The sequence below is a fragment of the Diadema setosum genome, chromosome 12 (genome assembly GCF_964275005.1).
Source record: "Diadema setosum chromosome 12, eeDiaSeto1, whole genome shotgun sequence".
Taxonomy (NCBI): Eukaryota; Metazoa; Echinodermata; class Echinoidea; order Diadematoida; family Diadematidae; genus Diadema; species Diadema setosum.
The window spans coordinates 9,126,357-9,143,985 of NC_092696.1; the positions used below are offsets into that span (position 1 = coordinate 9,126,357).

The window sequence follows — 17,629 nt, forward strand, 5'->3', positions numbered from 1 at the left end:
GCCGCGGCGAGCTAGCTATCCTACCTAGCTAGCACTCAGTCAGCACGCGTGAGACACGTCATACATTTCACACAGGCGGAACCTGAACAAGCTTTGCCTGGAGCGATCGAAAATAGCTACATGTGGCTGTGCAGCCATAACCAAGATCTACATAGAGCCATTTTTACTGGTGAATATATTTGCATTGACCCGATATACGTGAGGAGAAGACATAACTCTAGATATTATAGGTTTATTTGTAGTGAGATTGTTGTAGAAACTCTATGTCGATCTAGCTAGTGTTGTCAAATATGATCGGTCCCATATATTGATATTTGTGTTATGTGATCCATTATGTTTATGGGTTATTAAACGGATATGTTATAGAAGTAGGCATTCGCTTCAGTTCAAAGTTCTATTAAAGGTAAAGACTATTCTCATGATTTTTTTTTTTTAATAGAGGATCTAGGAGTCAAGAATAAAGTTTTTACATTATGAATTGACATGACGATCAGCTGATGCCTAGTAGGCCAAGGCCAAGGCCAGGGCGCTAACGTTCGTCGTTAGACCTCATCAAAGTTAATTTCGTTTTGCTAGAGGCAGCTAGCGAGGCCAGTTTTGGTTTAGTGTGAATGTGATTAGACCGTCTAAATCAAGTTAAATGTTATTGTTTAATAGTTTGCTAAAAATGTAAAATGAAAGAAACTGTGGTTAAGTAAGCCCACCAACACTTTTACTCATTAGCTTTTTTGAATAGACGCAATGCCATGCAAAGTAGTAAAGGTCTACCGTGACAGGGCTGTGTATACCACTTCTAACTGTTACTACTAGTATTACTCTAGTTAACCTGCACTCTTAGCAGATTTTCCACATGAGACAGAATCTTAAGTGGGTCTGGCGTGTTATGGGGATCGGTCGAGATCGAGGAAGGGACAAACAAACGCTGTACTCCTCAAGTTAGCTGGACTTCAGAAAAATTAAGAGTCAGACTGGATATTGCGCCCGTTGTACAATGTAGGCCAGCAAGCAATTGTTACCATAGTCTACGTACCTATTATGAATTTTATGATCGTGTGCATGGCGCAAGATTTGTTCGTAAATCTTTCTGTAAATCTTTATAACCAGTTTCCCTGTGGAGCTTGGTGTGCTTAGTTGTCTGTGCCATCTTCAAACTTCACATCTACGGCAGACAGGTTTGAGAGGAGAGGGTACAGCACTGTCCAGACATCAGCTTGAACTGATGTACGATGTATGTATTTTTCTTTATCCAGAGATGGTGGAAGCAGAGTGTAGATGCCTGGGTCGGCCCATTTCCCACAAGATTCCGAAATCCCTGGTTCTGTAACAGCAAGCTCCGTACAACAGGATCCTACTCTGCGCTAATTCTCTCGTAGGGTTGCTTTTGACTCTGCAGACTGAAGATGAGGAGGCTGAACAGGAAGCAGACCCTGAAGGTGGTGAAGGAGCTGGATGCATTCCCGAAGGTTCCAGAAGACTATGTCGAGACGACGTCAACGGGCGGGACAGGTGAGTGTGGGAGGATGAGATGGCAGACAAAAATACAACAAAGTACCAATATTTTATGATAATTAGTTCAGTGACACGAAGGTGGATGAAAGGAGACTCCAGATGGGATACTCGGTCTTTACATTTTCTAATTAGAATGGAACAACCAGCATACATTGAGTCATGAATTTTTGTTTTTCTTCATCATGTAAAGAACTTGCAGACAAGTCACAGAAATGCCAGAAGTTCCAGAAATGCCCTAAATGCCAAAAAGGCCTTGTGTAGGTCTAGCCTCCCGATCACTTGACTCACAACTACATAATTGTCTACCCTAGCTTTGAAATTTGTCACCACTGTCATAAGATACTGCATAAAGTTCAATGTCTTAGACACGCATACATTTGTGGACGGATGTTGTCATCATCACCATCATCATCATCTTTCTCTCTCTCTCTCCCTCTGTTGCCCCCACCCTCCCCACCCTCCCCTTAGTGTCCATTCTGACCTCTGTCCTGATTCTGGGACTGGTCATCTCGGAATTTCAGTACTACCTGGACACCAAGATGAGGTATGAGTATGACGTGGACACAGACTTTGACAGCAAGTTGCAGATCAACATTGACATCACAGTTGCCATGAAATGTGACTGTAAGTATTCTTTCAAGCATTCAATATTCATCCTGCACAACTGTGTATCCCCACATGAATATCTGAGCACTGCAGAATTGTAGGTCTTTTTTCGTCACAAAATTATATTCTTGTTATTGGCTCATAATGTCTTAATTTCACTGCATGATATTTGGAAAAAGGTTACAGCTGTACATCAACTCTGTAAATTCATTATTAGTCTGCATGAAATCAGAGATGAATGTAAAAAAAAAATAAATAAATAAATGAATTAACAAATTTGTGAGAGAATGTGGAGCTTTTATTTTCAGAATTTGTTGTAATCAGGTTTGGAAATTTCTACAATCAAAACAAATAATCAGTAATGTGAGCAACAAAACACTTTTTGCCACTGTGTAATTTGAAACACCAGGGAAAATTATGAAAATTGCAATAAAGATACCTGTCTACAATACAAGACCACAGATATGTGGTTTCTGAGACTTCATGGTATACATACCATGTTAGCAAATTGATGCATGAAAATACTATGAAGGAAATGTTCTAACCATACAGCATAGAGCATACCTGAAGATAAATTACTAAAATATTTGTTGTTAAAAGTATCAACTTGTATTTTGTTTTGTATACCATGTCTGCAGTCTTTCTACTATTCTTCATCATTTGCACATTACGTGTGAAGGATGTATTACATAATGTACTATATTTGTTTATGAAATGTTGAAATTGTCTATAGTGGTTGCTATAGTTTTTGATCTCCTTTTCGTTGCGTACAACAAATGGAGGATCAATGTTGTGAAAGCATCTTTTCTCTAAACTAGCTTTCACATGTAGGTATTTTTTCATCTTTTATTATGATGGGGTAACAACATCTACTCTTGATGAGTTATATAACATTTTAAGGCTGAGAATCTTGTCCTGAGCTGTCAGCATTCTATCTTGATTAAAATGTCATGTCAGGCCACTTTTCTTGTGAGTTTTGTGATACTGGATCACATGCAGATAACTATTTCCTTCTCTCCCTTTCCGTCAGACATAGGAGCAGATGTCTTAGATTCGGCTGGGGACTCCGCAATGTTCAAATTCAGTGGCAGACTCAATGAGGAACCGACAGTTTTTGACATGACACCAGAAGAAGAGAGGTGGCACAAGTAAGTAGATTAGGAGTCCATGAATACAATTTGCTGGTTTAGCTCTTTTTTCTCTACACACGTCTTGTACTCCTGTGTGACGAGAAAGACCTAAGTTTCCAAGAACTGAATCCCTGATATTTTGTTGGTGTTTTTGTTGTGTTTGGGTATTGGGTTTAAGTTGATTTGGCACTGGACTTTTTGAAGGTGTTTAAGTCATCATACTTTGGTAGTAATAGTCTATTTTTGAAAACTGTATGACATCCTGCTAGATAACTTGTTCCTTTATGTATATATTCAATTTTTTATCTTTCAAAAAAAGGTCTGTTTTCACATTTATCTTTTCAAGATTCTCTAATAAGACTTTTTTTCTGACAGAAGTGTTTGAAGTTCTTAGAAAGGGAAAAAAATCAATAACTGGAGCTGAGATTGTGTATTGACCAAGTCATATATCCTAATGTCACTTTGTAGAACTCTGCAGACAGTGCGTAGAGCGTTGAGCGAGGAACACGCTATACAAGATCTCCTCTTCCAGTCTGGCTTTGATAGTAGACCAGCAGCACATCCCAAGAGATCAGCCAAGGCAGGCGAGCCTGATGCCTGCCGTTTGCATGGCTCCCTCATAACAAACAAGGTACCATACGTGACCCTGCATCACAAAATGAACACAAAGTCGCCAGACATGAAATTTATTTAAAAGTATTTTCTGAAAGAGCAGACTTTAAGCTTTAAAGTGAATGTATAACTCAAATCAAATGGACTCTCCTAACCTATTTAAATATTGGAAAGAAAGCACACACTCGAAAAAAGTGTGAACTGAGAAAAGAGGCTCTGAAGTACAGTGTCTATTCAACCGCTAGATGTTTACTGTACCAAGCCGTGCTGGCTGTGCAATGAATGGGACAAAAAACAGGATGTAAACCACCAGAGTAACAACAATGAAGGGATTATCAGATTAAACTGAAATTTAGCAGGCCTAATTAACACATTTTGTTTATAATCAATGCCAACTTTCAGAGCAGTAGCAACATCCTTTCAAAAGTTATTAGAATTGACAGTTAAGAGTGTGTACAAGGTTTTTAACCCTAACTAGGCCGGGGGGGGGGGGGGGGGGGGGGGCCTCCGAGGCCCCCCCTCGACGTTCCGCGCGATGTATCGCAATCGCAAAAAGCTATCGCTGCGACGTTTCATGACTTTTTTCTTTCGAGTCTCCCGCATCTTTTGACACCAAATTTGTGACGCCCGGGCGCGCGGGTCCGAAATTACGCATAAATATGTACATGCATGTCAGACCAAAAATTGCTCAAAAACGTTAATTCGTGTACAATTTCAATGCAAACTGTGCTTGCTGGCAAATTTCATAAAAGCATGATTATTTTGGTGTTTTATTGATTAAAATCAATGAATAACATATTTTCTTGTTCCGAGCGATATCGCGGACAAATTTCATCGAAAAAACAATGAAAAACATAAAGTCGAAAAAACAACGAAATACATAAGGAGTTCAAAAAAACAATAAAATACTGAAGAATTTTTTCTGATATCACAATTCTTTTTTATTACATTTGCTAAGGACACTAAAAAGAATATTTACACAAAAAATGTGCCTGTTTTGAGCTTTATTTTGTGATTTATACCAAATAGTCTGATTTTATGCATCATCATGCATAAATTAGCATAATTTAGCATAAATGATGATTTCTTGAAAAATTAACTTCATGGTATATTAGATGACATCATAGGCAATGTGTGTGCCAAGTTTCGTCGCGATCGCGCGGTCGACGGCCGAGATCTGGAGGGGGGGCCTGGGAGCCCCCCCCCCCGGCTCTATCAACTACCTAAATAGCCCGGCCTAGTTAGGGTTAAGGAATGGTAAGGGGACTCTAAAGAAACATCACACTTTTCAACCAAAAAACTGTACAAGATAAACTGCTAAAAACCACACTTTCCTGCTCGTTTTATTATCCCAAATTTTAACGTAATGCAGAAGACTTGCTCTTTCAGAAAATATGAAAAAGTCAAGATCGGCTAGGTTGACCCATTTCACCTATTTTCAGTCCTCACACAAAATCAGTATGTGCGACTTTTTGTTCGTTTTGTGATGCACGGTCACATATGATATGTCAACATATAAAGTGCACCCCTAGATTAACTGCACTTCCATATTGTGGCATGTTTATGCAAAAAAACAAAAAACAAACAAACAATCTTAGCTTAAGCTTAGCCCGTTGAGGACAGACTGATTTTGCTACAACTTACATTTCCCGTAGACCCTTTCTCGAGTATACTCTGGACTCATCTTTTATGTGCCACGTTCTCTTTATGTGCCACGTTCGCACGTCTGACTCAGTCGACGGCGTGCCAACTTCGCATATTCTGCTCAGACGCACAAATCCACCCAAACCAATCAATAACTCCCAAATGCCGTAGTACAATGAAAGCGTTTCTCACGCCTTCGTTCCTTTCACATATAACTTGCATTTTATGTAGTGATTGTTTATCAATCGGTGTTCCTTTCCGGATTTGCGCTTAAATTCTAAGTTCCTGTCACTGTCTTGTGTACAAAAGTCATGATTTTACAGTTATGTAGCTACTGGTCATTTGAAATTGTGAAATCATGCAATTTACATCAAAGCAAAGCGTGACATTTTCTCTACAACGTAACTCACTATTTGTCCAGCTTAACAGAAATCTATAGGGGTAACATAGCTTTGAAAAACAACATGTTTTCTCAAAGCATGACTAAGTTTGTGTCTCTGAATAATGAGGCACACAGGAGGTTTCCGCCATGGCACATAAAGAGCCAAGAGGTTAAGTTCAGTGGTACTTGTGACAGCTATGAGGAAATGTGCCACATGGTGCTCAGGACTTCCCAATCCAATCTGCTGAAACTGAGATAATATCACGTGATATATTGCCTACGACGCTTGAGATTACCTCATTTTGCACTTTCTGCATTTCTGTAAATTAGGATGGACCCTGTTTTGGGGGACAAGTTTTACTGCACTTACATTGTTTTAAAGGTCTCTACAATCTGCTATTAAAAAAACTGCAGTAAACACTTTATACCAGGTATGGTTGAAAGACAATGAAAAGTATTCTATGTAGGAGAGCATGAAGGGATGGCATAGTTTTGGTTGAGATCTAACTTCAATTTCTAATTTTTTTGTGTGAGATAACGAGAAACCTCTTACGAAATATGAAAGAGTATGTAATTCCAAGAGGAATACAATGTTTATTTGATGAAAATTGGTTTTTAAATGGCTGAAATATCCAAAACAGAGCAATCCTAATTAAAGATGGACCCACTTTTTATTAGGATCATTTTCTTTTATTTTATTTTTGGATGTCTCAGCCATTCCAATACCGATTTTCATCTAAGTAAACTTTTGAATTCCTCTTTTAATGGTATGCTCTCTATTACTTCATAATTCACTTCATCATCTCCACCAATGCTATAACTTCCCTTTAAGACAGGGATGAAATGCTGAGACTAATTACATTGTACAATAAGTACAGAAAGAAAGAAAGAAAAAAACTTCACAGTTTGACTGTACTAGAGCAAAGATGAAATAATTGATGGAGAAATTGAAAAACGTACTTGTTGTCATAGTAACACTCATCTTCTTATACACTGTGCAATGTGTGATATCCTCTTTGTAGTTGACATCCGTTTCTTCCACTCTCTCTCAAATAGGTTGCTGGTAATTTCCACGTAACCATTGGCAAGAGTATACCCCACCCCAGGGGACATGCACATCTAGCACTAATGATAGATCCAGCAAGTAAGTGAAAATTATGTGAATGTAAATGTTTTATTGATAAATTAGTAAAACCTTGGCCTTACTGTATGTGAAAGTTTATATGAAATAAAATTTTGGCACTCCCAATAGGAAAAGAGCATATTTTGCTTGTTTGTTGATTTATAATTCACAGGTTAGAGGAGAAAATATTATCTATTCTACCTCCTTCCTCCACCCCAAACAACCCCCTAGTCTTTTTCTCAGAGAAGTACAGGGAACATTGGAATAAAATGTCATTGCTTTGTTGTGTTGCTTAATTGTTTTGTTTTTTTTTTGTCCAACAAGTACATCTCAGACATCATATTTCATTACCATGGTAGTGTGAATTTTTAATGTATTTGCAAAAAGATGGCTACAGTGTATATAAAGATTTAATGGGTTATAATGTATATTCTCTACATATAAATACTTAGTAATGATGGAGTTGCTATGGTTCACAAATTGCATACAGGCGCATAGAATGATAAAATATGAAGAAAAAAAATGCATCAGAAAATATGAATATTCATTCATGCTTGCCATCTTTCCTCAGAATATAACTTTTCTCACCGGATCAATCATTTCTCATTCGGGACTCCCGTGAAGGGAATTGTGAATCTGCTGGACGGAGATGTGAAGATAACAAATGAAAGTAAGTGTCACAAAAAGGTTTGACTCTCTCCTAGCCAAGATCGATTGCACAACATTGATGCACAGAGTAGTAGTCTCGATTGGGTTAAATTTCATCAGTGGCAGCCATTATGACCATTTTGAAGACGTGTTTTTGAGCATTGACTGTACTGTCAGCTGTTGGAGACATTGTCACATTTTACAAAAATTAATCCAGATGTGACGTTTGGAACAGGGACTGCATGAAAAACGTTATTAGATTTTTCAATCAAGTGATATGTTTATCTGATTGATATATGAATGGAAAAAGTGTGTATAGATAAATGTTCAAATAATTTCTTTTACACACAATAACAAAATTATTCTTCTTGTTGGTGCTTCATATTAATTTGTGCAGTGTTTTGTCATATTTGCATTAATTAATCTTTTTTTAATAAATTCACCACAGGAATAAAGAGTACTTTAGCTGAATAAGAATACCAATATCCTGTCAATCTTGGTGTCTCCTCCAGGTCTTCAACTGTATCAATATTTCATCCAAATCGTGCCGACCAAAGTAAACACGAGGGCGGCCCGTGCAAACACACACCAGTTTGCAGTCACAGAACAAGTAAGTGTGCCATTTAAATCTTGTACTTGGCTTAGAAATATTTACAAGAACGGATTCAGATATGTTTCATTGTGATGAAAAAGCTATGAATCGCATTTTACATGACAGTGTACGCTCTCCATACCTACATATTTTGCCCCATAAGTATATTTCATTTATACTTACTTCTATACCATTACAACTGACTGAAGTTCTGTATCTTCGTAATGAGCTGACTGCTGTCAGCTGACTGTATATACAATTTTGTGCAGTGAGTGTCACACGGTGAATACTTGGTATTAGTTGTTTGATAAGATTGTTGTCTTTATAGCACTGGCAATCTCTCCACCTCCCACCCATTTGCACTCTCTCTCTCTCTAAGGAACGTGCCATCAACCACCATAAGGGCAGCCATGGCGTATCGGGGATCTTCTTCAAGTACGAGCTGACATCGTTAGTGATATCCGTCAAAGAGACATATGACCCAATCTGGAAGCTTCTCGTTCGGCTGTGCGGCATAGTTGGAGGGGTCTTTGCCACATCAGGTGAGAAATGTTGCCACATCATTATACCCAAGTGGCACCAAGCATATTAGTCTTGCTGAGTTTTTTGTTTGTTTGTTTGTTTGTTTGTTTTGTTTGTTTGTTTTTTATGCCTCCGCCAACGAAGTGGCCGGAGGCATTATGTTTTCGGGTCGTCCGTACGTCCGTACGTCCGTCCGTCCCGTTTTGTTTTTGTCGATATCTCAAGAACCGTGTGGTGGTTTTGCATCAAACTTGGTATGAGGGTATATCCTTGGGGGATGATACTTTGTGTGGATTTTAGGGTCACAGGGTCAAAGGTCAAAGGTCACAGGTTATTTTGTGAAAAAAAAATTGAAATTTCATGTTTTTCTCCATATCTCGCAAATGGTTCAAGGTATCTTCATGGAACTTAGTATATATGCTTGTACCGATGGGCAGTGATTATCTAGGGAAGTTGGGGGTCATGGGTCAAAAGTCAGGGGTCAAAGGTCAAGGTCAACTCCTCAAAATATATCTACTTTCCTTATATTTATGCAGTGCCTGAAGGATTTTTTTAAAACTTGATGTATGCATGTATAACCCAATATATATTCTGTGGGAAGTTTCTTGCCAAAAGATTCAAAGGTCAAAAGGTCAAAGGTCAAGTGAAAGTGCTAAATTGCACTTTTTCCTCCATATCTCAAAAATAACTCGAGGTATTGTCATGAAACTTACATATTTATGCATGTTCTACCTAACAGTGATTCTCTTTGGAACTGTGGGGTAAAAGGTCAAAGGGCAGGTTTCGATAATACTATTTTACCATTTAATACTGAAATTATACTTTTTCTCAATACCTTGAAAATTACTCAATGCATAAACTTGTAAAAGGGTCAAAAGTCAAGTGAAAATCATCAGTTCCCCCAAATACCTGCACTCTGACGTTTTAATCATTCATCCAATTGAACCTAGTTCTAGGAAAGTGAACATTCAGCACATTTGTGGCAAACCTGTCATTTTAATATTTTGCCAATTGTGTGAAACTGTCATCACACATTGTCAAGACATTGTACTATAGACCTTTTAGGAGAACCATGTATTATGGCGGAGGCATACACCAGTCGCCGTAGCGACATTTCTAGTTTTTTTTCTGGAAAAAGGAGGAAGACTTTTATTCAATGAAAAGAATGTATTGTGTTTTTCATCATAATTTTGCAATGTCGTTAGCATGTGTATTTCCACTTTAGGTACTGTACAGTCAAGTTTGGAGAAAATAGGCTTTTATGTGAACACTGAAAGGACATTTCAAATTGCCACATTATGTCTGTTGAAAATGAGAAGGGCTTTGAGTTATCTATCTCAAACACTATGGGTTAAGTGGCAACTTAACACCCTCATTCTCAACCGACGAATAAGTATTGATCTTCCCACAATTACAAATTTTCATGGTATCTTGAAATATCCGTAGAATCTGAGCAGCAGAAATTGTGTAATGAAGTTACAAGTTGTATCAATCATTCAAGTTTTTAATATTGTTGAATAGCTTCTTCAAAACAAGCAAATAAACAAATCTGTAGTTTCTCAGCTTTGATGAGCTTGGGCTGTGTGAAGGTTTGGTGGAGGTATGTCACATGTCATGGGATGTAACTCTGACCTGAAAGAGGTGATGGTACCATGGAAACCATGTTTCCTGTTGGATGCATTCACACGAGAAATGACTCTTGGCTGTGGCTGATGATTAGCGGAATTGTCATGAAAATGCCAACAGTAAATTAATGATTGTAAGTTATGAATATCATGCTCTATGAGAGTTTGAATACAAAAGTCTTGGTTCTATTGATGAGAGCTGTTGGAATTATATTCACTGTTTTTATTGGATGAAAGTTTATGTGGTGTTTTTTCTCATGTTTAATTCTTTTAAATCCAGGTATCATCAATAATTTGATGGGATTTTTCATGGATGTGATATGCTGCAGATTCGACAGATTGAAAGCCAGAAATGCAGATAAAAAGGTGGGTTCTGCACAGTAGCACAAAATCAAGGGATTCTACATGTAGGGACATGACATTTGAAATCTAAACAATTTCTATATTTACAGTATTACCAAACATAACCTGTTAAAAAATATAAGTGATTATGCACAGTATTGCAGAGGATTATTATTTTTATCTTTTTACGCATATGTCTAGTGCACGACTAGCTTGATATAGCAAGCCAATGTAAAAAAGAACAAGACTTCAAAGGTATGGCCAGATTTATCTTTCATTATAAAAGCAGTCATTATGTGCCTAACGTGCTTGATTCTGTATGATGAAATTGAAAGAATAGGGGATTATGCTTGACTTCTCAATACGTACATAGTGCAAGGAATCAAAACCAGGACCAACATGGTTTACCCATTACACGCACACAAAGGCAAATGTCGCACCTCATTCCACAGTCAGTGAGCATGTACGCACTCCATTCTTTTGGGAGCATTTCAGCCAGGCCATCAAGAAACACATATTTATACCCCCGCCCAACGAAGTTTGAAGGTGGTATATAGGAATCAGCGGACGGTCGGGCGGTCGGTCGGGCGGTCAGTCCGTTGCAAATCTTGCGTCGCGAACTACTTCCTCAGTTTTCAACCGATTCCCATAAAACTTGGCACAGATGTGTGCCTTGGGTTGTAGATGTGCAAGACGTATTTTTAGACAGTACCCAAAAGTACGTTGCCATGGTAACGGCATATTATGGGCAAAAATGGGTACAAATCTTGCGTCGCGAACTCCTCCCACAGTTTTTGATCAATTTTTATGAAATTAGGCACAGATGTTCATCTGAATATGTTAATGTGCAAGACACATATTTCCGCAGTGGCAAAAAGTGCATGACACATTTCTTGACACTGACAAAAAGTATGTTGCCATGGTAACAGCTCACATATTATGAGCCAAAATGATGGAAAATTTTGTGTTGCAAACTACTTCCTCAGTTTTTGCCCAATTTCCATGAAACTTGGTACAGATGTGTGCCTTTGGTTGTAGATGTGCAAGACGCATTTTTCGACAGTACCCGAAAGTACGTTGCCATGGTAACGGCATATTAATGGCAGAAGATCAAGGAAAGATCTTGCGGATTTAACTACTTCCTCAGTTTTTTGACCAAAGCTTATGAAATGTTGTTTTGACCAAAGCTTATGAAATGTTGTTTGGCGGGGGTATAACCAGTCGCTGTAGCGACATTTCTAGTTTTAATTCTTTCTTTTTCTAGGGACTTAAAAGACAGTGTGCACAATTAATGCAGCTTTGGGGGTTTTCTCAAAGCACACAACGAACTTGATAATGTGACCATACATGTATTAGCATTCATCTTCCCGCAGAGTGCCCATTTAATTCACCAGTGAAGGGAGGAGTTATGTAGAATAAAATGTCTTCTGAAGAAGGCGCATGCCATACTGTAAGACCAGACTTTTTTGCATGCATCAGACTTTCGTGAATTTTGTGAGAAGCCAAGATTAGCAAAAGTAAAACGCGCAAGTGCGTTTTTTATGTACACAAGGCATTAAATGCCAGTACATTGCTCTGTACAATGTACAAGGAAGTTGAGGTGTTGAAACAGTTGGAGGTAGCACACAATCAAATATGATTAATGTTTGTTTTCTTCTCTATCTTAACTACACATATTTAGTAGTGAGCATTCAGTTTTGTTGTGTGCTTTATGTCGACCAGCATTTTATGTTCAACGAATGCCTGTTTTACTAGTCAGCATTACATGTAATATACTCATATCCTTTTCTTTTTTTTTGTAATGGCCAGGAGTTCCCGAAAGTTTCATGCCACGAAAGAAAGGCCTTCAGCCCCAATCTGCCAAAGCTTCATTACAGCAAATGTTTCTGATTTTACAGCGTTAGGGCTTGAACTATTTACACTCTGAATGACATCACAATGCAAAATTCTGGAGACTCGTAACACCTGTGCATCAGAGTCACATGGATTTTTACTTACCATCAAAAAGTAATTTCAACATCAATCAAATCAATGAGAAGTTTACATGAGGAATAATAATTCCCCCTCCCCCTCCCCATTGTCTTCTGACAGGAGCCACTCCCAGGCCACCAACTAGAGATTTCACAGCCTCCACCATCCCCTACCCTGTTGTCATCTCCTGGTTCCTGAGTTGGCCTGAAACCCAACCTGGATCATCAGGCCCTCTGTTAGTCAGAGTTCTCCATCATCTGGATGTATTCACACCATGAAGATGGAAAAAAAAGAAGTGCTTTGAAAATCGAGGATTATCTCCTACAAACTCGCAAGATTTACGTATAATATTCCAACAGAAACATGTTCTATCTTTTATATTCAAAGGTTTCAATTTATGTAATAAGAAAAGACTATGATTTCAAGTAAGCTAGCAGAGACTGCACAATAACTGTGCATGCTACCTATTGATAACTACCACTGGATCGGCAGCTACATGTACATGTACATCAACATTGCATCTCCCATTCTCCGGCTAAATCGCTTTTCTGAATGGAGCCAGTCTTAAGATAGCTGGATAACAGAGGTCGGACTGTACATGTTTCCCCTGCTTCACAGTCACACAGTGTTACATCTAAGAGCCTCAATCATGGCACCATGATGGTATCAATTCTTACTTTTTTTCTCTCTTTTTTTTTTTTTTTCATTCCATCCAAACACGAATACTGAGGAACCTTTATTAGAAAGAGAGGAGATATTCAAGTTTAAAAAGAAAAGAAAAGAAAAAACCTTTAGTATCAAGGTGACTTTGCAGGTCCCAAGTCATTATACTTCTTTGTTTTTGTATCCCAGTAATGTGAGAAGCCTGACTAATATAATAAAGCAATTGTCCTGGTTTCTAGGTCTTGTTAAAACGAGGTTTGCAGTGAAGATGTACAGCTGCACCAGCTTAATGATGTTCAATTTATTCTTCTTTCACTTTCAACAGGCATCTCATTATTGTGGTTTTGTTGTTTTTGATAATTTGACCCTGCATTTTCTTCTCTCGCTGTTCAAGCAATCAAGTACTATGTTGCAGATATTCACGGAAGTGGAGTTACCTAGTACATAATGATATAGGGAAGCCTGAAAACCATTGCATGTTGCCTTGGTAGGACCATATTGGGTTTCTCACCATATCAGCATACAAAAACATAGAATTATAGAAAGTTTGGCCCTGCAAAATGACTTTGCTGTATTTAAGAGGGTTTTGTTGTACACGTACTGTACATCCATCCTCTTTTAACAACAAGATTCCCCTGTAAAAGCATTGATTGGTCGTTGAAAAACTCTGTTATACTGTGAGCATCTGCCGATTACAGAGGCAGAATAGAGCTTGTGTCTACTTTCTGACCTTACTATCCAGAAATTGGTATTTTTCAATCACGTGAAAGGAGAATGCAAATGTGGAAAATATGAATGAATTTAGAAATGGAAATTAGAACGTAAGTCAAAGAATCGTATGTCAGTTAATGAAACGGAAGCTGTGAATCATGAATACAACTGAAATAGCAGGAATGCTTATAAAGGTAACAGGGTTAATTGTACTAACAATACAAATGTGATCATGAAGATGATGATAATATGTGTAATGGTGACAAGAAGTTAGTGTAAAATAAATATACATTGTTGTATGAACAATGATAACATTGATGACAATAACAAGGATGAATAGTTTTGCTATTTTTTTTTCATAATTATAAGATTTGTAAACACGTGGCCTGTGTTTTATAATGTTTGTGTAACTCCTACCTGGAATAAAGCTAATGGAGTACAATGAATTGATTGTAGTTCTTTGGAAGCATAACTTGAATTGGCTCTGTGATGTTGGTTCTTGCACTGACATTTCAAAGTAGCCTTATCTTCTAATGGCCCCCACGGTGACAAATTTATATTTGAGTTTAACCCTAATCCCACCGGGTTTTTTGAGACTTGAAAGCATTGGGGGGGGGTTCCCTTTCAGATCTCGGTCGTGGATCGCGTGATCCTCGCGAAAATTTGCACTAAGGTAGAGGCTAATGTAATGTACAAGACTGTGTAGTTAGATTTTTCAAATTTTAATCTATGTATTTTATATTAATTAATTTATGCTAATTTATGCAAAAATATTGGGTTTTTTTTTTGCATATAGATAAAAAATATAAAGCTCCAAGACTTTTAAGTTTTGGTGAACATATTGTTTTCAATATCCTTAACAGTAATATTGAAGCAAAAATTGGGCTTCGTAATTATTTCTTATGTATTTTATTCTTTATTGAATTTCTTGTGTATTTCAGTGTTTTTGTACTTTGTGTTTTTATTGAGTTTTTTTTGGTCAAAATTTGTCGCAGAAACTTTTTAAAGCATATTCATGCTAAAATAAATCATTATCAGCCATTGAAAGTAAAAACATTTATTTTTATATGAATTAATTGCAAAAACACAATTTACACTGGATTTGTAAACAAAAACATGCTTTTGAGCAATTTTTAGGTCGATGAATTTTTTCAAAGGGGCGTGGCTTCAAAACGGTATGCCCGGTAGCGACAAATTTGGTCTAAAAAGTTGGGCGATACTTAAAAGAAAAAAGTCATAAAATGTCGCAGCGAGAGCATCACGCATAGCGGAATAATCACGCAAAACGTCGATGGGGGGGGGCATTTTGCTCCCCCCCCCCCCCCCCGTGGGAATAGGGTTAATCCTTTCAAGTTCTCTTGAAGGAAGCAGGGGCCCATTCCACTTCACGACTTGCAATTATTGTAATCAAGAGCAAAGTCAGTTACCATGGAAACAACTGAATCACGTGTGAATAGTCGATACCCAGTTTGTACCTCAGTGGCTTCCGGAGTAAACTCACAAGTACATACATATATTGTAATCGTACATTGCAAGTGTTGTGAACTGCTTCATATAATGGAACATGTTATTTAACTGTAGGAGTTACCAGGTTCAAAGAACAATATCGACTACAGCAACAACAATAACAGAGTGTCAACACGTTAGACGATGGACTTTAAAAGAATAGATCATTTGTAGAGCAGTAGCGACAAAGCGTTTAGCATGGAACTCTTACGGCAAAGCTTGTTAGGTTCTGAATTTGATATTGTAGTCATGCTAATTGGTTCTACACCGTATTCCTTGCGTGAGAGATAAGCATTTGGCATTTTTTGCACTTTCTGTCTTTTAATGATAGTGTAGAAATCTGATTAGAGTGGTAAAATGAAATAGAAATTATATGATATATAAAAGCTGGAAGAATGCCAAAATAATTTGGTTGCCTGGTTATAAATAACAGACATCAATGTCCTGTTGCGAAGAATATAATTGGTTGTTATGGTGTATTGTGCTCTTTGTTGGCTTGTCTTGTATAGTGCGATGTGGCAGTGTTTTTGTACATTTTTGTAGCACACCAGCTGTGCAGTTCCGTGTGTCTTGTCTTTTCAATGGCAATAGTTTTTATATATATATTTTCAGAAAATATATCTGTTAATATTCTGTGGCATATCATTACCATGTATTGCTGAGGACTGCGGCTCTGATACTCATGTTTTACTGTACATACAAGGGCCTACCAGTCATGCTCACTCAACTCATGTTATGGAGCATTTTGTTGTTGTTGTTGTTGTTGTTGTTGTTGTTGTTGCTGTTGTTGTTGCTGTTGTTTATTTTAATGATGTAATAAAACCATGTTTAATCGAAATATATATTTTTTTCTGCTGTTGTATGAGGAGGTACCTTCTTGGTTGGTGTGAATCGCATTCATTGTATTGGACCTGTCAATTCATGTAGGTAATTTTGTCAATAGTGTTAGGTCTATTTTGTGTCACGGGTTGTGAAAGTGTTACGCCAGAACTTGCAGCCCCATACAATCGGCTCCATTTTCAATGTTGTTAATTCGTCTTCTCTGCCTGATGTGTATCGACGCCGGCAGTTGCCAAATTGTCACGGAAAGATTCTAAAATTTGACAAGCAACTCAATGCAGAGGGAGAGAGAGGGAGAGAGAGGGAGAGAGAGAGCTTATTATATACACTGTATATCCGTTTTTCTATATTTCTCAGATAAACGAAGACCATCAAAAGTAGAAAATAATGAAGCATCTATCGTGAAAACTATTTGACCTCCTTCTGCAATTATTCATGTACTCTAACTCTACTACTGAATCCTCCGATAGTGATCTCGTAGGCAGGGTTAACATTCTGGTTTCATGTTAGTGCTCTTCAAACGCGATTTGTTGACTCGGTAAAAATTGGAAATAATATTATATGAGTAAAAAAAAAAAATCTTCGAAATTCCCACATTTCAAAATTCAGATGAAGGTATGTAGGCCTACATCTATATCGAATGTAACGATATAGAGAAAGAAACTTCGGCATTTTTTTCCGGTCGAGACATAATGTTGATGCACGGGTCATGTTGCGATTAGTCCGGGAGCCAGCGGGGGTCAGCCTAGCTGAAAAGGTTACCAATTTGTATGTGTATAGCAATTTAGTACATATGCCCCTGAGTATGGAAATGCACGTCTGGCTGGTCATCGGTGGTGGGTGTGGCCAGGAGGGCCACAAAAAGGACCCCTCAAAATTAGGCTAGCCTAGCTGGAAAAGTAACCCCATGAAAACAACTGGAACTTGTTCGTTACACTTACAGGATAAATGAATGACCATTGCCAGACGTTTTAAGTGGTGGGGGGTAGCCGCCAGACGCTCTTAAAGGCCCAACTCCAGCTAGGCTAGCCTAGCTGAAAAAGTAACCTCATGAAAACCACTGGAACTTGTTCGTTACACTTACAGGATAAATGAATGACCATTGCCAGACGTTTTAAGTGGTGGGGGTAGCCGCCAGACGCCCTTAAAGACCCAAATTTTTCCAGCTAGGCTAGCCTAGCTGAAAAAGTAACCTCATGAAAC

General features: G+C 38.0%; 1 protein-coding gene across 1 annotated transcript; it reads left to right on the plus strand.

The window, feature by feature from the left end:
• The first annotated feature begins 108 nt into the window (after nt 1-108).
• Nucleotides 109-13,063, plus strand: LOC140235588 (endoplasmic reticulum-Golgi intermediate compartment protein 2-like). The gene is made up of 11 exons (XM_072315592.1): nt 109-169; nt 1,251-1,506; nt 1,978-2,133; nt 3,146-3,263; nt 3,714-3,876; nt 6,940-7,027; nt 7,578-7,676; nt 8,167-8,264; nt 8,626-8,788; nt 10,674-10,759; nt 12,827-13,063. Exons 2-11 carry the CDS (start codon nt 1,401-1,403, stop codon nt 12,902-12,904), a joined length of 1,155 nt encoding a protein of 384 aa, XP_072171693.1. The 5' UTR covers nt 109-169; nt 1,251-1,400; the 3' UTR covers nt 12,905-13,063.
• Nucleotides 13,064-17,629: the final 4,566 nt, after the last annotated feature.